Source organism: Aythya ferina, assembly GCF_964211825.1.
Source record: "Aythya ferina genome assembly, chromosome: 16".
Taxonomy (NCBI): Eukaryota; Metazoa; Chordata; class Aves; order Anseriformes; family Anatidae; genus Aythya; species Aythya ferina.
Window position 1 is genome coordinate 5408150 of NC_140315.1, and position 12771 is coordinate 5420920.

The window sequence follows — 12771 nt, forward strand, 5'->3', positions numbered from 1 at the left end:
GCAAGAACGGAGGGAGGGAAGTGGCCACTTCCACTTTTGCTGTGCTAAGCAGTAGAAGCCTTGCTGAAAAAAATATTACAAGAAGTGCCATCCAAATCCCTCTCTGTGAAATAATTTATGCAGTGAGTTTTGTTTTTTTTTGTTTTTTAATATCATGTAATCAATAAGATGATCTACAAGGTGGGAAAAGGACACAGAAAGCCAGCAGAATTACATGATCCAGGTGCCAAAGTTGGATCAAGGCTGGCAGTAAATGATTTCATTTGGATGGATTAATCGGTGTCCTTCCCTGGCCTATTTTGACACAACCTATTTTTGCCAGAGCATGCCTCATGTTCAAGAGGAAAGAAAGACAAAAAACAACCATGAGTCTGATGACTATTTTCAGAACATCTATTATGATGTAATTTTTGTCACCTTCTATTCCTCAGAGCATCATTAACAGTTTGATTTCAGAGTTGTAAGAGCTGTGAGGCCACACATAAGGTTCCAGGCGAAATAGAAGAATGTCCTTCACGTAATTTTGGTACCGCTGCCATTTATTATTTTTTCCCCCCGAACTGATGTGTTCAGAGTTTTATTAGACCTGAGCATTACTTACAGGGATCTTCAACACCAAAATAACGTAAGAAGAAATATTTTCTCTATATCCTCAGCTTCGTGCAGATTTCTGCATACAACTGAATAACCAAAGACCGATAGCAGCTGGCTAGCTTTTAGAGGTGTATCTGTTTCAAATGTGCTTTCATATCCTTTTAGAACCGAGTGCCAAACATATCATGTTTCTTTGTTCACTCCACTCACAAACGCCACACATATCAACTCTCTCCAGGTAGGAAAACAGCTCAGAAAACAGTGGCATGCTCTCTTTTCACAGTGAAATAGCATCTACATCTCTTTCAATAACCAGGAAATACTAAGTCTTCCATATAAAAGATAGCTCCTTATTTCTGCACAGCTCGAAGCCTCACACGGGTTGCTGGGTGGGTACCAAAAGGATGCTGAAACACAGCGCAGGCCCCTGGGGAGAAGCGTGGATGCAGCAGTGGAGTGGGTGCAGCACCATGGCCTGGTGCGCAGCCTCCCCTGGCAAAAACAGTGCTGGCTGAAGACTGAAGTCAGCACGAAGCATCTCCCTGGAAGAGACATCATGGTTTTATCCCCCTCCACCCATCCCAAATTACCCTTTTTTCTTGTACTTCTTGCAAAGTAATTTTCCCTGGTCTAATTTAATCACTAATCTCCATTTCAGATGCACATGCAAATGGTAGGGAAGGAACAACATAACTACGCTAATTTTATGCTCGTATATACTCTTCAAATAGACAAGTCTGATGTGTAACTTAAATAGCAACTGAACAAATATTAACTGCAAAATTATGCATAAATTGCAAATACCAGAAGAAAAGAGCAAAATTAGAGATTTTGGGACGCACAATGAGTAGCTGCTTTTCCAAGTTAAAAAAAAAAAAGTCTAAATAGGCAGTGAGATACTAATTATATCTACAAATTAGGAGGAATCCTGAATTTAGCAAGATACATTTCTTGGGAGCCATTTAAAACTAGCCCATTAACTGTGCTTTCAAGATCAAAGGAAAAAATAAAACAAAAACAACTCAGAAAATTAGTCATAAGCAGTGAGAGAACTTAATAAAGGGGAAAAATACCTGACAGTTTATACCACTTGGCATAGAACAAGACAAATGTGTGAAGTGGCATTCTACAAACCTAAACTCCCATACGCATTATCTGCATCCCCGTATGGGTGAAATCAAGAAGTTCAGAGTAAAAAAAGCTATAAAAATATTTTAAAAAATACCTTACTGCCCTTTGACCTTCGCTCTCAGTCTGGTGAGCACGTAGGAAGGCCAGATGAGAAGATACTGCAAACCAGCGGAAATTATGCATGCAAACACTTTGAGAAGATGCAAAATGCACTGGTAAGTCACATACTGCAAAATGCAACAGCTGCAAATATAAACAGGCAAGGGTGACAGTCCAAACACACAACTGCACTCTGGAGTGGTGAATTTCTGCTTGCAAGAAACATTAGAAGCACCAGCAAGGATAAAATAACTGGCTAGATGAAAAAAACAGTCAGGGGAAAACCAAAAGTTTTTTCTTTTTTTAATTAGAGTTCCATAGTCACTTGACATGGCTTCTACAAACACAACTAACTTGAATCAAGGCTTTAGAAATGTCTGCAAAAACATGAGATTTAGCTGCATAGTGAGTCCCACACCTACACGATTTTATAATTTGCATCAAAAGTAAACGGATCACCAGGCAAACCTCCCCCTTCTCTATTTTTTCCACACCTCGTGGAAACCAACCAAGAAAACAGGATTAAATTTAGAACTATGAAATCTTTAATCCACAGCACCATGGTATGAAGGGCTTCGTTTACAGCTTGGAAAACGAGACACTAAGGTAGTTTGGTAAAGAGATTATTTTCATAAAGTATTTATAATAATGTGGGATAAAAGTACTGCATGCGGCAGCAGCACCCAATTTGTACAAACACGTACAAATGTTTTTGGGGCCAGAAGGCTTCCAGTGGAGGTAAGCACTTTTCAGAGAACCTATAAGGCAGAAAGGACAGGCTTGGTCAACTCTCGGTAGGGTTGTCCTGCTAGTGTGAACACTCAATCACTTCTGTCCATGTGCATCTTAATCCCGCACTGAATTAAACACGGAAATGGTGATTTGCTTTGCATATGTTTTCGGTGACAGCAAGACTGGGACAGCTGCTCTGGACTGATGGCACAAATCCCTCCTTCAGGAAGGTTGCCTAGCAGGCCAAGACTTCAAGCTCACCAACAGCCCAGGCACGTTATGGATATTCCATGTGTCTTTGACAGAGCTCTGAGTCTACAAAGGAGGTATGAAAGGATTTATACATTGAATAAATTTGGGGTCAAAAGTCAGAAAAAGAGATTTGGCACGAGGCTGGCCCTTAATTTAGATAAAGGGCTGTTTAAATATTGACGTGTATAAGCAGCACAGGCTTCCTTTCGGCCTCACTTATCACTTCACACGGTGAGGGAAGCAGGCCTGGGCCCTCAGCCTAGGCAGGCTCTGGCTGAAATCACTCAGGTTTGGCTTACAGGGAGAAAACGATGGCTTACAGTGGCATGGTGATAACATGAAAGATCATATTCCCTGCAAAAACGAAGATGAAATTGAGGTCTGAAACAACAGCTGGTACCACAAACAAAACTGTTGCAAACATCATCAATAAAAGCTCTCAGAGCCAACCAACTGCACTGACAGAAAAAGCAAAAAGGCTGTTATTGTACCAACTGTGAAATGCTTTCAGTAGTTATTAGTTGTTCCCAGCAGGGAGCAAACATAAGACCAATATGGTAACAAGATAGTAGAAAATGAGTGTGGCTGCAAGACGTGGGCAGAATTAGCAAGGGTCATTTGACTCCCGCATTGTCTCCGGCGAGGCCAAAGCCGTGTTTGGAGGAGCTCTGAAAGCAAGAAACAAGACAAACCCCCAGGTCAGCCAGTTTTCTGCAGAAATTGCATTATAACACATGCAGAAGTCGCTCACTTGATCCAAAGCGCATTTGATGCAATCAATACCTTCTAGAGCGGGGTGCATGCAACAAATTAAGCTTCTTTTGAAGCGGGCATTTGTTCATAGATGTAAGCTGAGCTGAGCTCATAAAGTTGGATCACTCACTATGGCAATGATGCCATTTTTCCAGTTGAGTTTCAAAACAGATCCAAGAATCTATTTAAAGGCTTGCGCTGATTTTTACAATCCTAATTCTGAATTGAAGTACAATTAGGCAAAATTCAGCATTGTATTCAGATGCAGCTCACTTATTTAAAAAGTTTTTTTTTTTTTTTTTTTTTTTTTTTTTTAATTTCTTCAATTTGATTTCTTTTTGCTTTGATTTATAAATGATTTATAAGACATGTTAGGTAAGAAGACAGATGCAATCATTTTATTTCCAGGGAGAATAAGCTATCAGAAACTCCTGTGCAGATTTTGACTCCACATTCCCGTTTCACAGGTGACAAGACATAACACACGGCCTGGTGGGCTGCAGCTGGTAAATACACGATTTGCTGCTCTGCACATGCGTGAATCTGCATCTGCTATGACACATTACCTGTCTGTAGAGAGACAGTCACTCCTTACCTTCAATATAGTTTATTACCCAGGCATATTTTCTGAAGCAATGAACAGAGGACACATGCCATCGCCAGCTCAGACTGGCATTCTGCCACCGAGGAGCTTTCAATAACCAGCTGGACAGCCTTGTTTGTCACCTATCATCGCAACAGTTCCATAGCTCAAACTGAGCACATCTTTCCACTACAAGGACCTCTTAAAAGAGCAGTTCTATGCTTTTCCTACTAAAAATTAGCTTAGCTGAAAATCGGTGCACAAACTTCAGATTCCTGAGGAACTGGAAATTCTGAACGTACGTGCCCCTTCCAATGTGATCAGCTCTTTGCCTTTATTGAAAACACAAAATGCCACAAACCTAAGAGAAGAAGTAAGCTCCAAATTATAATTGCTCATGCTGATTTTATCACTGCATTAGGCTCTTCCTTGAACTAGTAATACTTTGATCCCATTAATGCTCATTACTTCAACTGCAATTCTTAGAATCAATGCAGTACAAAATTATTCAAAAGCCCTTAACCCATCCATCGCATTGGCTGAAACCTTCAAGTTGATTGTGAGATTTTTGGAAATAATCTTAGAAGACCTAAATATGTTAATTAAATTTAAAAGAAAACATAGCTAAACTTCTTTTATTTGCTTCACACATCCCAAATAATCATTATTTGGCTCCCTAACCAAAGATGCGTTCTGTTCTAAGTTTCAAACTTTTGTCAGCTCACACTCGTACAATTCCTCCTCCTTTCCCAGCAGGGCCGTGTCATGTCTCTAGAGCGCAGCACACCAGCTGATTAAGGAAACACCATCTTTAACTTATTCCACCTTTCAAAAAATGAGACATATCACTAAATAGGTACAATGCATCATTCTGTTGCCTTTATCTTCAGTTCTTCTCCTCCAAGCATTGCTCTTTTTAAGTGAAGAGTCTATGGAAAGCCATGAGGCAATTATAAAACTAACGCACGTGAAATTAGAATAATTCAGTGAGATGCAGCAAGTCTGTCCAACTATAACAAACTCTTAATAATTAGAATAAAACTACTGATTTTACCTAAGTTGCGAGAATAGCTGGCGTAAGATGAACTACAAATATTTAAGTGTCACCAAAAAATGACTAATGAACTATAGCTTCATACAGATTTATGAAGCCTGCCTGTTATTTAAATACTGTTCTCTTTTTGAGTGTAAAACTTGATCAAATATGCAGAAGGATGTGAAGGTTTACTCATATTTGATCTACCAATGATTTTATTAGGAATTGGGCTAAACAGAAGCAAGCACAGAATGGTACATATTCCAGCAGAAGAGCAGCCAGCCATTGACACAGCAGCTTTCAAAGAGTAAAGAAATCCTAGCGCTGACTGCCATTATGCTGTGAACACCAGAAGGGCTCTAACAGTTTAAAGGAAACACTGTATAATTTTTCAACTTAAAAGATGCATATTAATTATCCTAAAGAGGCAACTTCTCATAACGCTGTCAGTATTTTACATTCTTAAACAAAGCCTGTTCCAGCGGCAGCGATGAGAAATCCCTGTTTATCCAATAGAGAACAGGATGAGCAGGCAGCCAAATCCCTCTGAATACCCCCAGTGCCTGGGCCTTGCACACAGATCACGACAGGGAGGGAGCGGTAAGCACACAGTTGAGTCACAACATCCCGCTAGGTCCTCAGCCTTTCTTCCCAGCCCTGACAACAGCAGATTCAAGGCTGATCACACGTCCCAAGCGCTGCCAAGCCGCTGGACCGAAAAGCCTTAGCTCAGTCTCCGGTAAGAATTGGGCATTTGCATCGGACAGAGGAGGTTTTGCCAACCTGCAAGGCACGGATCTGGCTGTAGCTTGCCCAGATGCACACAAAGGAGCTCAGAGCCATGCACCTGGGAGTGTGCTGCAAGGGCTGAGGCCACACCTTTGGCCGCAGCTCTGACATACCCTGGGGATGCAGCAGAGCCAGCGACGGGCGATGGCTTGGAAGGAACACCGCTGGGCCTGGAGCCACTGCTGGAGCAGTATGATTAAGAATGGAGAGTACAGGTCATTCCTGTTTGTTATTGTGCCCTTCGCAGAAAGCAGAGCTACACAGAGGCGTATTGCAGGCGTGCAGGTGGAAAAAATCACGCACCGGACACAGGAAACTGCATTTGCAACTGGCAGCAACTTGTGCTGGTTGGCGAGGAATTAATGTGGTTGCACAATACTGCTACTTGCCACTTGGGGAGCACTGCAACAGAGTGAGTGCTGAGTCATAAGCCCAGGCTCACCTGTAGCAACCCCCCAAAACCCCTCTGACACGCATCACAGCCCACGCCACCTCCACCCGCTGGCACAAGCCCTCTGCCAGCCACCCCCACCCCAAACTGCACCTGCAGAGGATGCTGCAGCAATTTCAAGCAGCTGAAAACCCAGGTGGGTCCTAAAATAAGTTCAGTTCTAACAAAACATCACTTGCTGGCACTAAATAAATCTGTTCCAGGTGGGCCTGTGATGCTGGAAGGATGGATCTGCCTGACTGGGAGCCATCCTGTGAAGCAAATGAGGCAGTGCCCCATAGCACAAGTGTGGCACTGTAATTACCAATGCTATCAAAACACATCTAACTAAAGGGGCCAGAATTACACACCCCCGCACAAGTTTAAAGCTCGTGCTTCCTTAAGTCTGGTCCTTGAATATCATGATCTAATTCATGGCAGAAAATCTCATTGTTGCATGCTGTGTGATTAACAAAAAGGAAGGGAAACATACATGCAGACGTTCTCACGTACAGCACCAAGGGTCTTTTTCACCATTCATTTCCAGTGAAGTCTCAATGATAAACCTATAGTTCAACGCTTTCTCACCTAGGCAGCAAAACTGCAGTGACCAACAGAAGTCACTGGCACAGCTGCACAGCTGCTGTTGCACATGAGCAGGGTAAGGAACGGGCACCTCCAGCCACACTGTGATCAGAGAGGAGTGTCCTGCCTCCCGCTATTCACAGCTGCATTTCAGCGCAGCACATGGTGATGCTATTTTGGAGCGTGTGTTATGGTGTAGGAGATGGAGAGGAAAGACAACCCCTGCTCATGCTCACATGCTATGAAAAGCAATTCTGGCATGAATATCTTCTTTGATATTTCTGCAAAAAAAAAAAAAAAAATAATAATAATAGACAAATGGTATTTTGAAAGACCTAAACACATTTAGAAGAACTGCTGCAAAATGAGGGGTTACAAAAGCTTCTTAGAAAAGGTCTTCAGATCCTTTCTTTTAAATGAAAGCAGTGGCTAACAGAGACTGCTGCAATCCCACACACTGGGACACACAGAATGAATCCTCACTTCGGTATCTTGTTCCTGCCTCCTTTCATAAATGTCACACCTCCCTCTAGATTTTATATTTAAGAATCAAACAGAGCAGCGTGACAACAGCATAGCCGATTATTTTCTGCATTTTCTACCCGTGTGCATTTTGACAGAGACCTCTATCCATTTCCAGCGTTTGTGAAACTCGGTTTAGGATCCCACCTTGCTGCTGCTGCCGCCCTAAAGCGTCGAATCTTTCGGGCACACCAGCGAGGAAGCGGAGCCTCACCGGTCGGCAGCGCTGCTGGCACCTGGCAGTCCGCATCCGCACGCGCTGAGCACAGCAATGCTTTGCACAGAAATGCAACTGTTTACAGAGGCGACAGAACCGTTGCTGCCACATTAGCAGGCAGCAGGCCACCACAACAACAGGACGAGAATCGCTTAGAGCGGAATTGACTTCATGAATACTTCAAACTGGCCTTTCCTGAATGAAGGCCGGTGGTCAGCACTGCCTGTCAGGAAGGGCTGTAAGACAGGATTTATTGCCAAGGCATATGAAGGCTATCCATAGCATTAGGCCTATTCCAACATTAATATTTAAGCATACTTTTAAACTAAGCCATAGATTAGCTGCAGCTAGTCAAGCAACATTGTACATTATAAGAAGCGTACGATGCTGGCTAAAGATTTGACAAAGAAAACCTCCACGGTTGGTGGATTTAACTTCAGCAGTCCCAGATCCTCCACTGAGGGCCAGGCAGCCTGACTAGTTAGCTTTACCCCAACAACAACACCACCCCACGGTTTTTGGCTAGTTTTATACCTGCTTGCAACCAAGTGATAAGAAAACGCCCCAAACCACAATTAGGTGCCCCTGGCAAGTCTGTACCAATTAAGGCCCCGCTTCTTGCCCGCCTCAGCTTCCTTGATGGAAATAACGTTACTGACATTCACAACAAGCATAATTAGATGAACATCAGCCCTTAACATAAACAATATTAGAGCAGTTTGCTTCTTGAGCATGTTTGATTCTGCTGCCATAACAACATGCAAAGACTTCAGCCTGCAACAAAGACACATTCAGTCCAGCCAGGGTTTATTACTGTGCCTTTTGGTAAGTCCAGTTTATACTAATAGTTTATATTGAAATATTTAGTATTAAATACAGGCAAAGACTTCTCCTAGGTGTAAAAATGTTACATGAAATGTTATATGAAATGTTATATGTAAAAGTGCTATACTGCTTTTGAGTAAGCAGTAATTTTACCAGATGCCACCAAATAGGTCGCTATTTTTAAAAAAGGAAGATTTGCCAGATATTCATCCGAAGCTCTACAGCACCTCTGACTCCTGCAGCATAAATAAACTTGCCGAATGCTTATTTGTAATCCCCGAATATTGCATTACAGCAGCACTATCCCTCAGGTCACAACGCTGGAATCTCAACGCCAGCTCCAACCCATTCAAGCGCTGGGCTTGCGGGAAAGACGGGGTTGGGGGCAGGCGGAATATTCGCAAGGAATGCGTCTGAACGCCTCGCAGCGTTATGGTAACGGGGATAAAAGGAAAAAAAAAAAAAAAAAACACGCCACGAGAGGCCACCAGGGATGGAGCCGGGGGGGCTCAGGGTTTCCCGCAGCCCGGCCGAGCCCCGCCGCACACACCCGGGGGTGCCCCGGCTCCTCGGGGACCTCGGGGAGCGCCTGCCCCCGCCTCAGCCCGCAGCGCATCTCCCTTCCCCGAGGCCCCGGCTCCGTCCTTCCCCCTCCCGGGGGCACAACGGGCGCTTCCCCGGCTCCCTCCCGGCTTCTCCTCAGCCCCGCAGCGCGGCCATGGCGGGGCCGGGGCCGGGCCCGGGACCCCCCCCCGCACCGCGCTGCGGCCCCGCGGGGCCGGGGGCTGCGGGAGAGGAGCCGGGGGAGTGGGAACGGGGAGGAAGAAGGAGGAGGAGAAGGAGGAAAAGGAGGAGGGGGACGGGGAAAGCCGCGGCGCTGAAGGACATTTTGGCAGCGGGCGCCCGGCCCCGGCCCTACGGAAAATGGCTGCCGCCGGAGCGGGGCCGGGCGGTGGGGAAGGCGGCGGCGGGCGGGAGGGCGGCGGGCCCCGTACCTTTGAATTTGAGCTCGTGCTGCGGTTCGAGGCTGAGGACCTGCTCCGCTTTCGCCATGTTCCTCCTCCTCTTCCTCCTCCTCGGCGGTGGCGGCACCAGGCGGAGAGAGGAAGGGAGGGAGGAAGGGAGGGGAAGGGGAAGGGAGGGCCGGCAGCGGGCGGGCCCCGCGGCTTTATTCAGCGCCCCCGAGCGGGGCCGAGCCGGAGCCGGAGCCGGGGCCGGAGCCGGGGCCGGGCGGGCAGCGGCGGCTCCCGGTGGGCTGACGGGGACGCGGGGAGAGGCCGGGAGGGCCGGGGGGGAGGCGGGGATGATGCAGCACGGAGCGGCCCAGGGAGAGGCTGCGGCTGACGTCTGCCGCCCGCCCGCCTCCTGCCGCGGGGGCCGGGCCCGGGGAGGGGAGCCCGGAGCCCCCCGAGGCCCCGCACAGGGGCGGCTCCGGGCCGGGCCCCGACCCCCGGGTAAGGACAGGGCGCTGCGGGGCTGGCCTCCAGCCACGGGCTTTGCAGTGGATAAAGACACGTTCAGGGCAGCTCGAGGGGTTGAAGGCTGCCCCTATGTACAGGCTAACGGAAGCTTTTTTCCTTTTTTCTCCACATGACTTAAAATATTTTTCAGTTTACAAATTTGTCTACTTAACGTGAATTGCCACTCTTCTGCTGACCTTAAGGCCATAACAGTTGTAACAGCACTACATAATCATCCACCTGTCCCCTCCCCTAGTATTCTACAATCTAAAACTTCGTAAGAATTCATAAAACATTACTGACACGTCAAATCAAGGGGGCTGCAACAAAGCAAGAGATTGGGGTGTCCCTTTTACCAGAAGAAATGTGCCAAGGATTGGGGTCCTAAAGTTTAGTTTATGTATAATTAATAAACAAGTCTTTGTGTATACAAATTCTTTTCTTGGACTTCAGATGGGTAGGACGGGGGAGGAGATACCATGGTTTCAAGGATAAAAGCAGTCCTATTAACAGAGAAAAACTGTCAAAGCATTCCAGTTATGTTAGAGCAAGTCCTAATGAGGGGTGACTGGCTAACAGGTAAGAGATTAATAAAAATATAGTAATAAAACATTAATGTGAAAATTCATGTTACCACAGGACTACAAGCTCTGTGATACATATGGTACCTCACATGCCTACAGGTTCTTTGTATTATGAATGTTATCACAAATATTGTTTTACTTTGTAACTGCCAAAAATGTATAAAAATGACTAAAAATAGCTGGAATAAAAGGGCTGCTGTGTTGCTGGCAATAAAAGCAATAGCAAACGAGTGATGTGTATGTTCAAATTAATAGCACTAAATGGATGATGACATTCAGTGCTGTAAGGAAGCCTTGCAAAAGCACAGCTGCAGTATTTGTACCAAGTCTCAACACCAGCTGCTCTTGTCCATGATAATTTCTTTTTTTCAATTAGTTCGTTTAACCATCTCCCATCATGTTTCACCTTTTGTTTTTGTTCCAACACTGTTTTCGTTCCATGCCAAAACAACATAAACCCATATAAATATTTAGTACAACTCTGAGTTTTGTAGTGAAACTTGGCAATGCTTTTTACCCAATACATCAGGACTAGTTAAAAGCTTCAGCAACGTATAGCAACATGCTCAAATAACGTACTGCTGTTCTTCCTTAACTTCCTTCTCCTTCCTTCTGTTGAAAGAAAAGATGGTCACAATGTCATAAAGGCATGCTTTTTTTTTTTTTTTCCAGGTTTCTGCTATTCTACTGTTAATTGGATTTGGAGCCTAGGATGTCACTAGCTTATTATTTTTGCTATTTGTGGGGGTTTAATTTATACTATAAACTACAGATTATGTCATAACATTTTATTAGATTTCAAATCAGGAGGTAATTCAGTTCACTTACGACTTGCAGTAGAGCTTTCTTTGGCTGATATTCTGGAAACATTGTCTTCTTTCACATAATCTCTTAGATTTTTTTTTTTTTTTAAATAAACAGATTCTCTCATTGAGCTATAAAACACGGCTGTCCATAAACATTCCAATTAATTGGTAGAAAATGATAAGGTTTATATACATCTGCAAGTTAATTGGAAACTAATGAGGAATAAGACAAAGGAAACATTATACAACATATAGTCATACATAATAAAAGTCCTTAAACAACTGTTCAGCATTGCTGCCCAGACCTTTCCACATGCTGCTTTTTCTGAAAGAAGTTCAAAGTACACCGTTAAGAGTTTGATGAGCCACAGCATAAAGGGTTTGCCAAGTTGGCATCATCTTGCAAAAGTAGATTGCAGCTGGCAGCTCTGAACTTAGCTGCTCGGATGTGGAGGACTCCCCTACATTTTCATCCATGCTGAAATTCATATAGAGCACAGCAGTTTTTACTCAAAGTTGAAAACTTATGAAGTCTTATGAATGTAGTTTGCCTTTTTTACATATATATTAATGTGCATACAGTCATTATTGTTCAGATCAGATTAATTGCAATGGACATGCATCAAGGTCACCTGCAATACTACATTGCTATCAGTTACATAAAACAACCCTCACTTTGTTAACAATTTCAGCCACACCAAGGCTAGAAGAAAACTTGTTGCCAAGGTGCATTTTTGAATAATAGGAGAAAATAGTGATGAATGCTATTGGAAAAACCTGAAGAGCATGTGAAAGCTTTGTACTGGAACAACTTGAACGAACACTTGGTACAAAACTTTCACCTTAAAAGCTATGAAAGTCTCTATCCATGAAAAATATTATTCCTTTATATTGCGTGCATGCAAATGACATGGTTTGCATCCAGTTTCCCTATACAAACATGTAAATGTATCCCTCTCTATTCTAGCACATTCCTTGTGTTTACCCTGCTTATACACTCTCCAAAGCACACTTGTACCCTTTACACAAATACATTTGACACTCTTCAAAGCAGCTAATACACATCTGAAAGGACAACCTAAAAATAGCAGACACCAAACAATAAATTTACATTATTCCAAGTCTGTGTTAAAGAGATCTTACTGTTTATTTTTGCATGTGAACTGTAGCCAGCTGCTTAGTAGAAACCTGGATACAGGATTTTCAGGTGAGAAAAATATTCAGGAGAAAAATATTAGAAACAGGATTCTTTTTCTTTTATTTATGCTTTTAAAGGCTGCTGTTAGATAAACATGTTAACTTGCATCACACATTTGAACACAAAAACTACATCTTAAACATTATCCAAGTGAGATAACTTTAGCCAAGTCTAT

At 43.9% G+C, this 12771-nt stretch overlaps 1 protein-coding gene across 2 annotated transcripts in view; it reads right to left on the reverse strand.

The window, feature by feature from the left end:
* The window catches only part of VAPB (VAMP associated protein B and C), a 30260-nt gene extending 20439 nt beyond the window's left edge, over positions 1–9821 (reverse strand). Inside the window, exon 1 of one of the 2 annotated variants that reach the window (XM_084538564.1) lies at positions 9544–9806. In XM_084538564.1, coding sequence (XP_084394690.1) covers positions 9544–9601 — 58 coding nt within the window. In that variant the 5' untranslated portion in view covers positions 9602–9806. Of the gene's footprint in view, positions 1–9543 lie in introns of both variants that reach the window. The other variant, XM_084538565.1, reaches the window with a different exon arrangement.
* Between the last annotated feature and the right edge of the window lie 2950 nt (positions 9822–12771).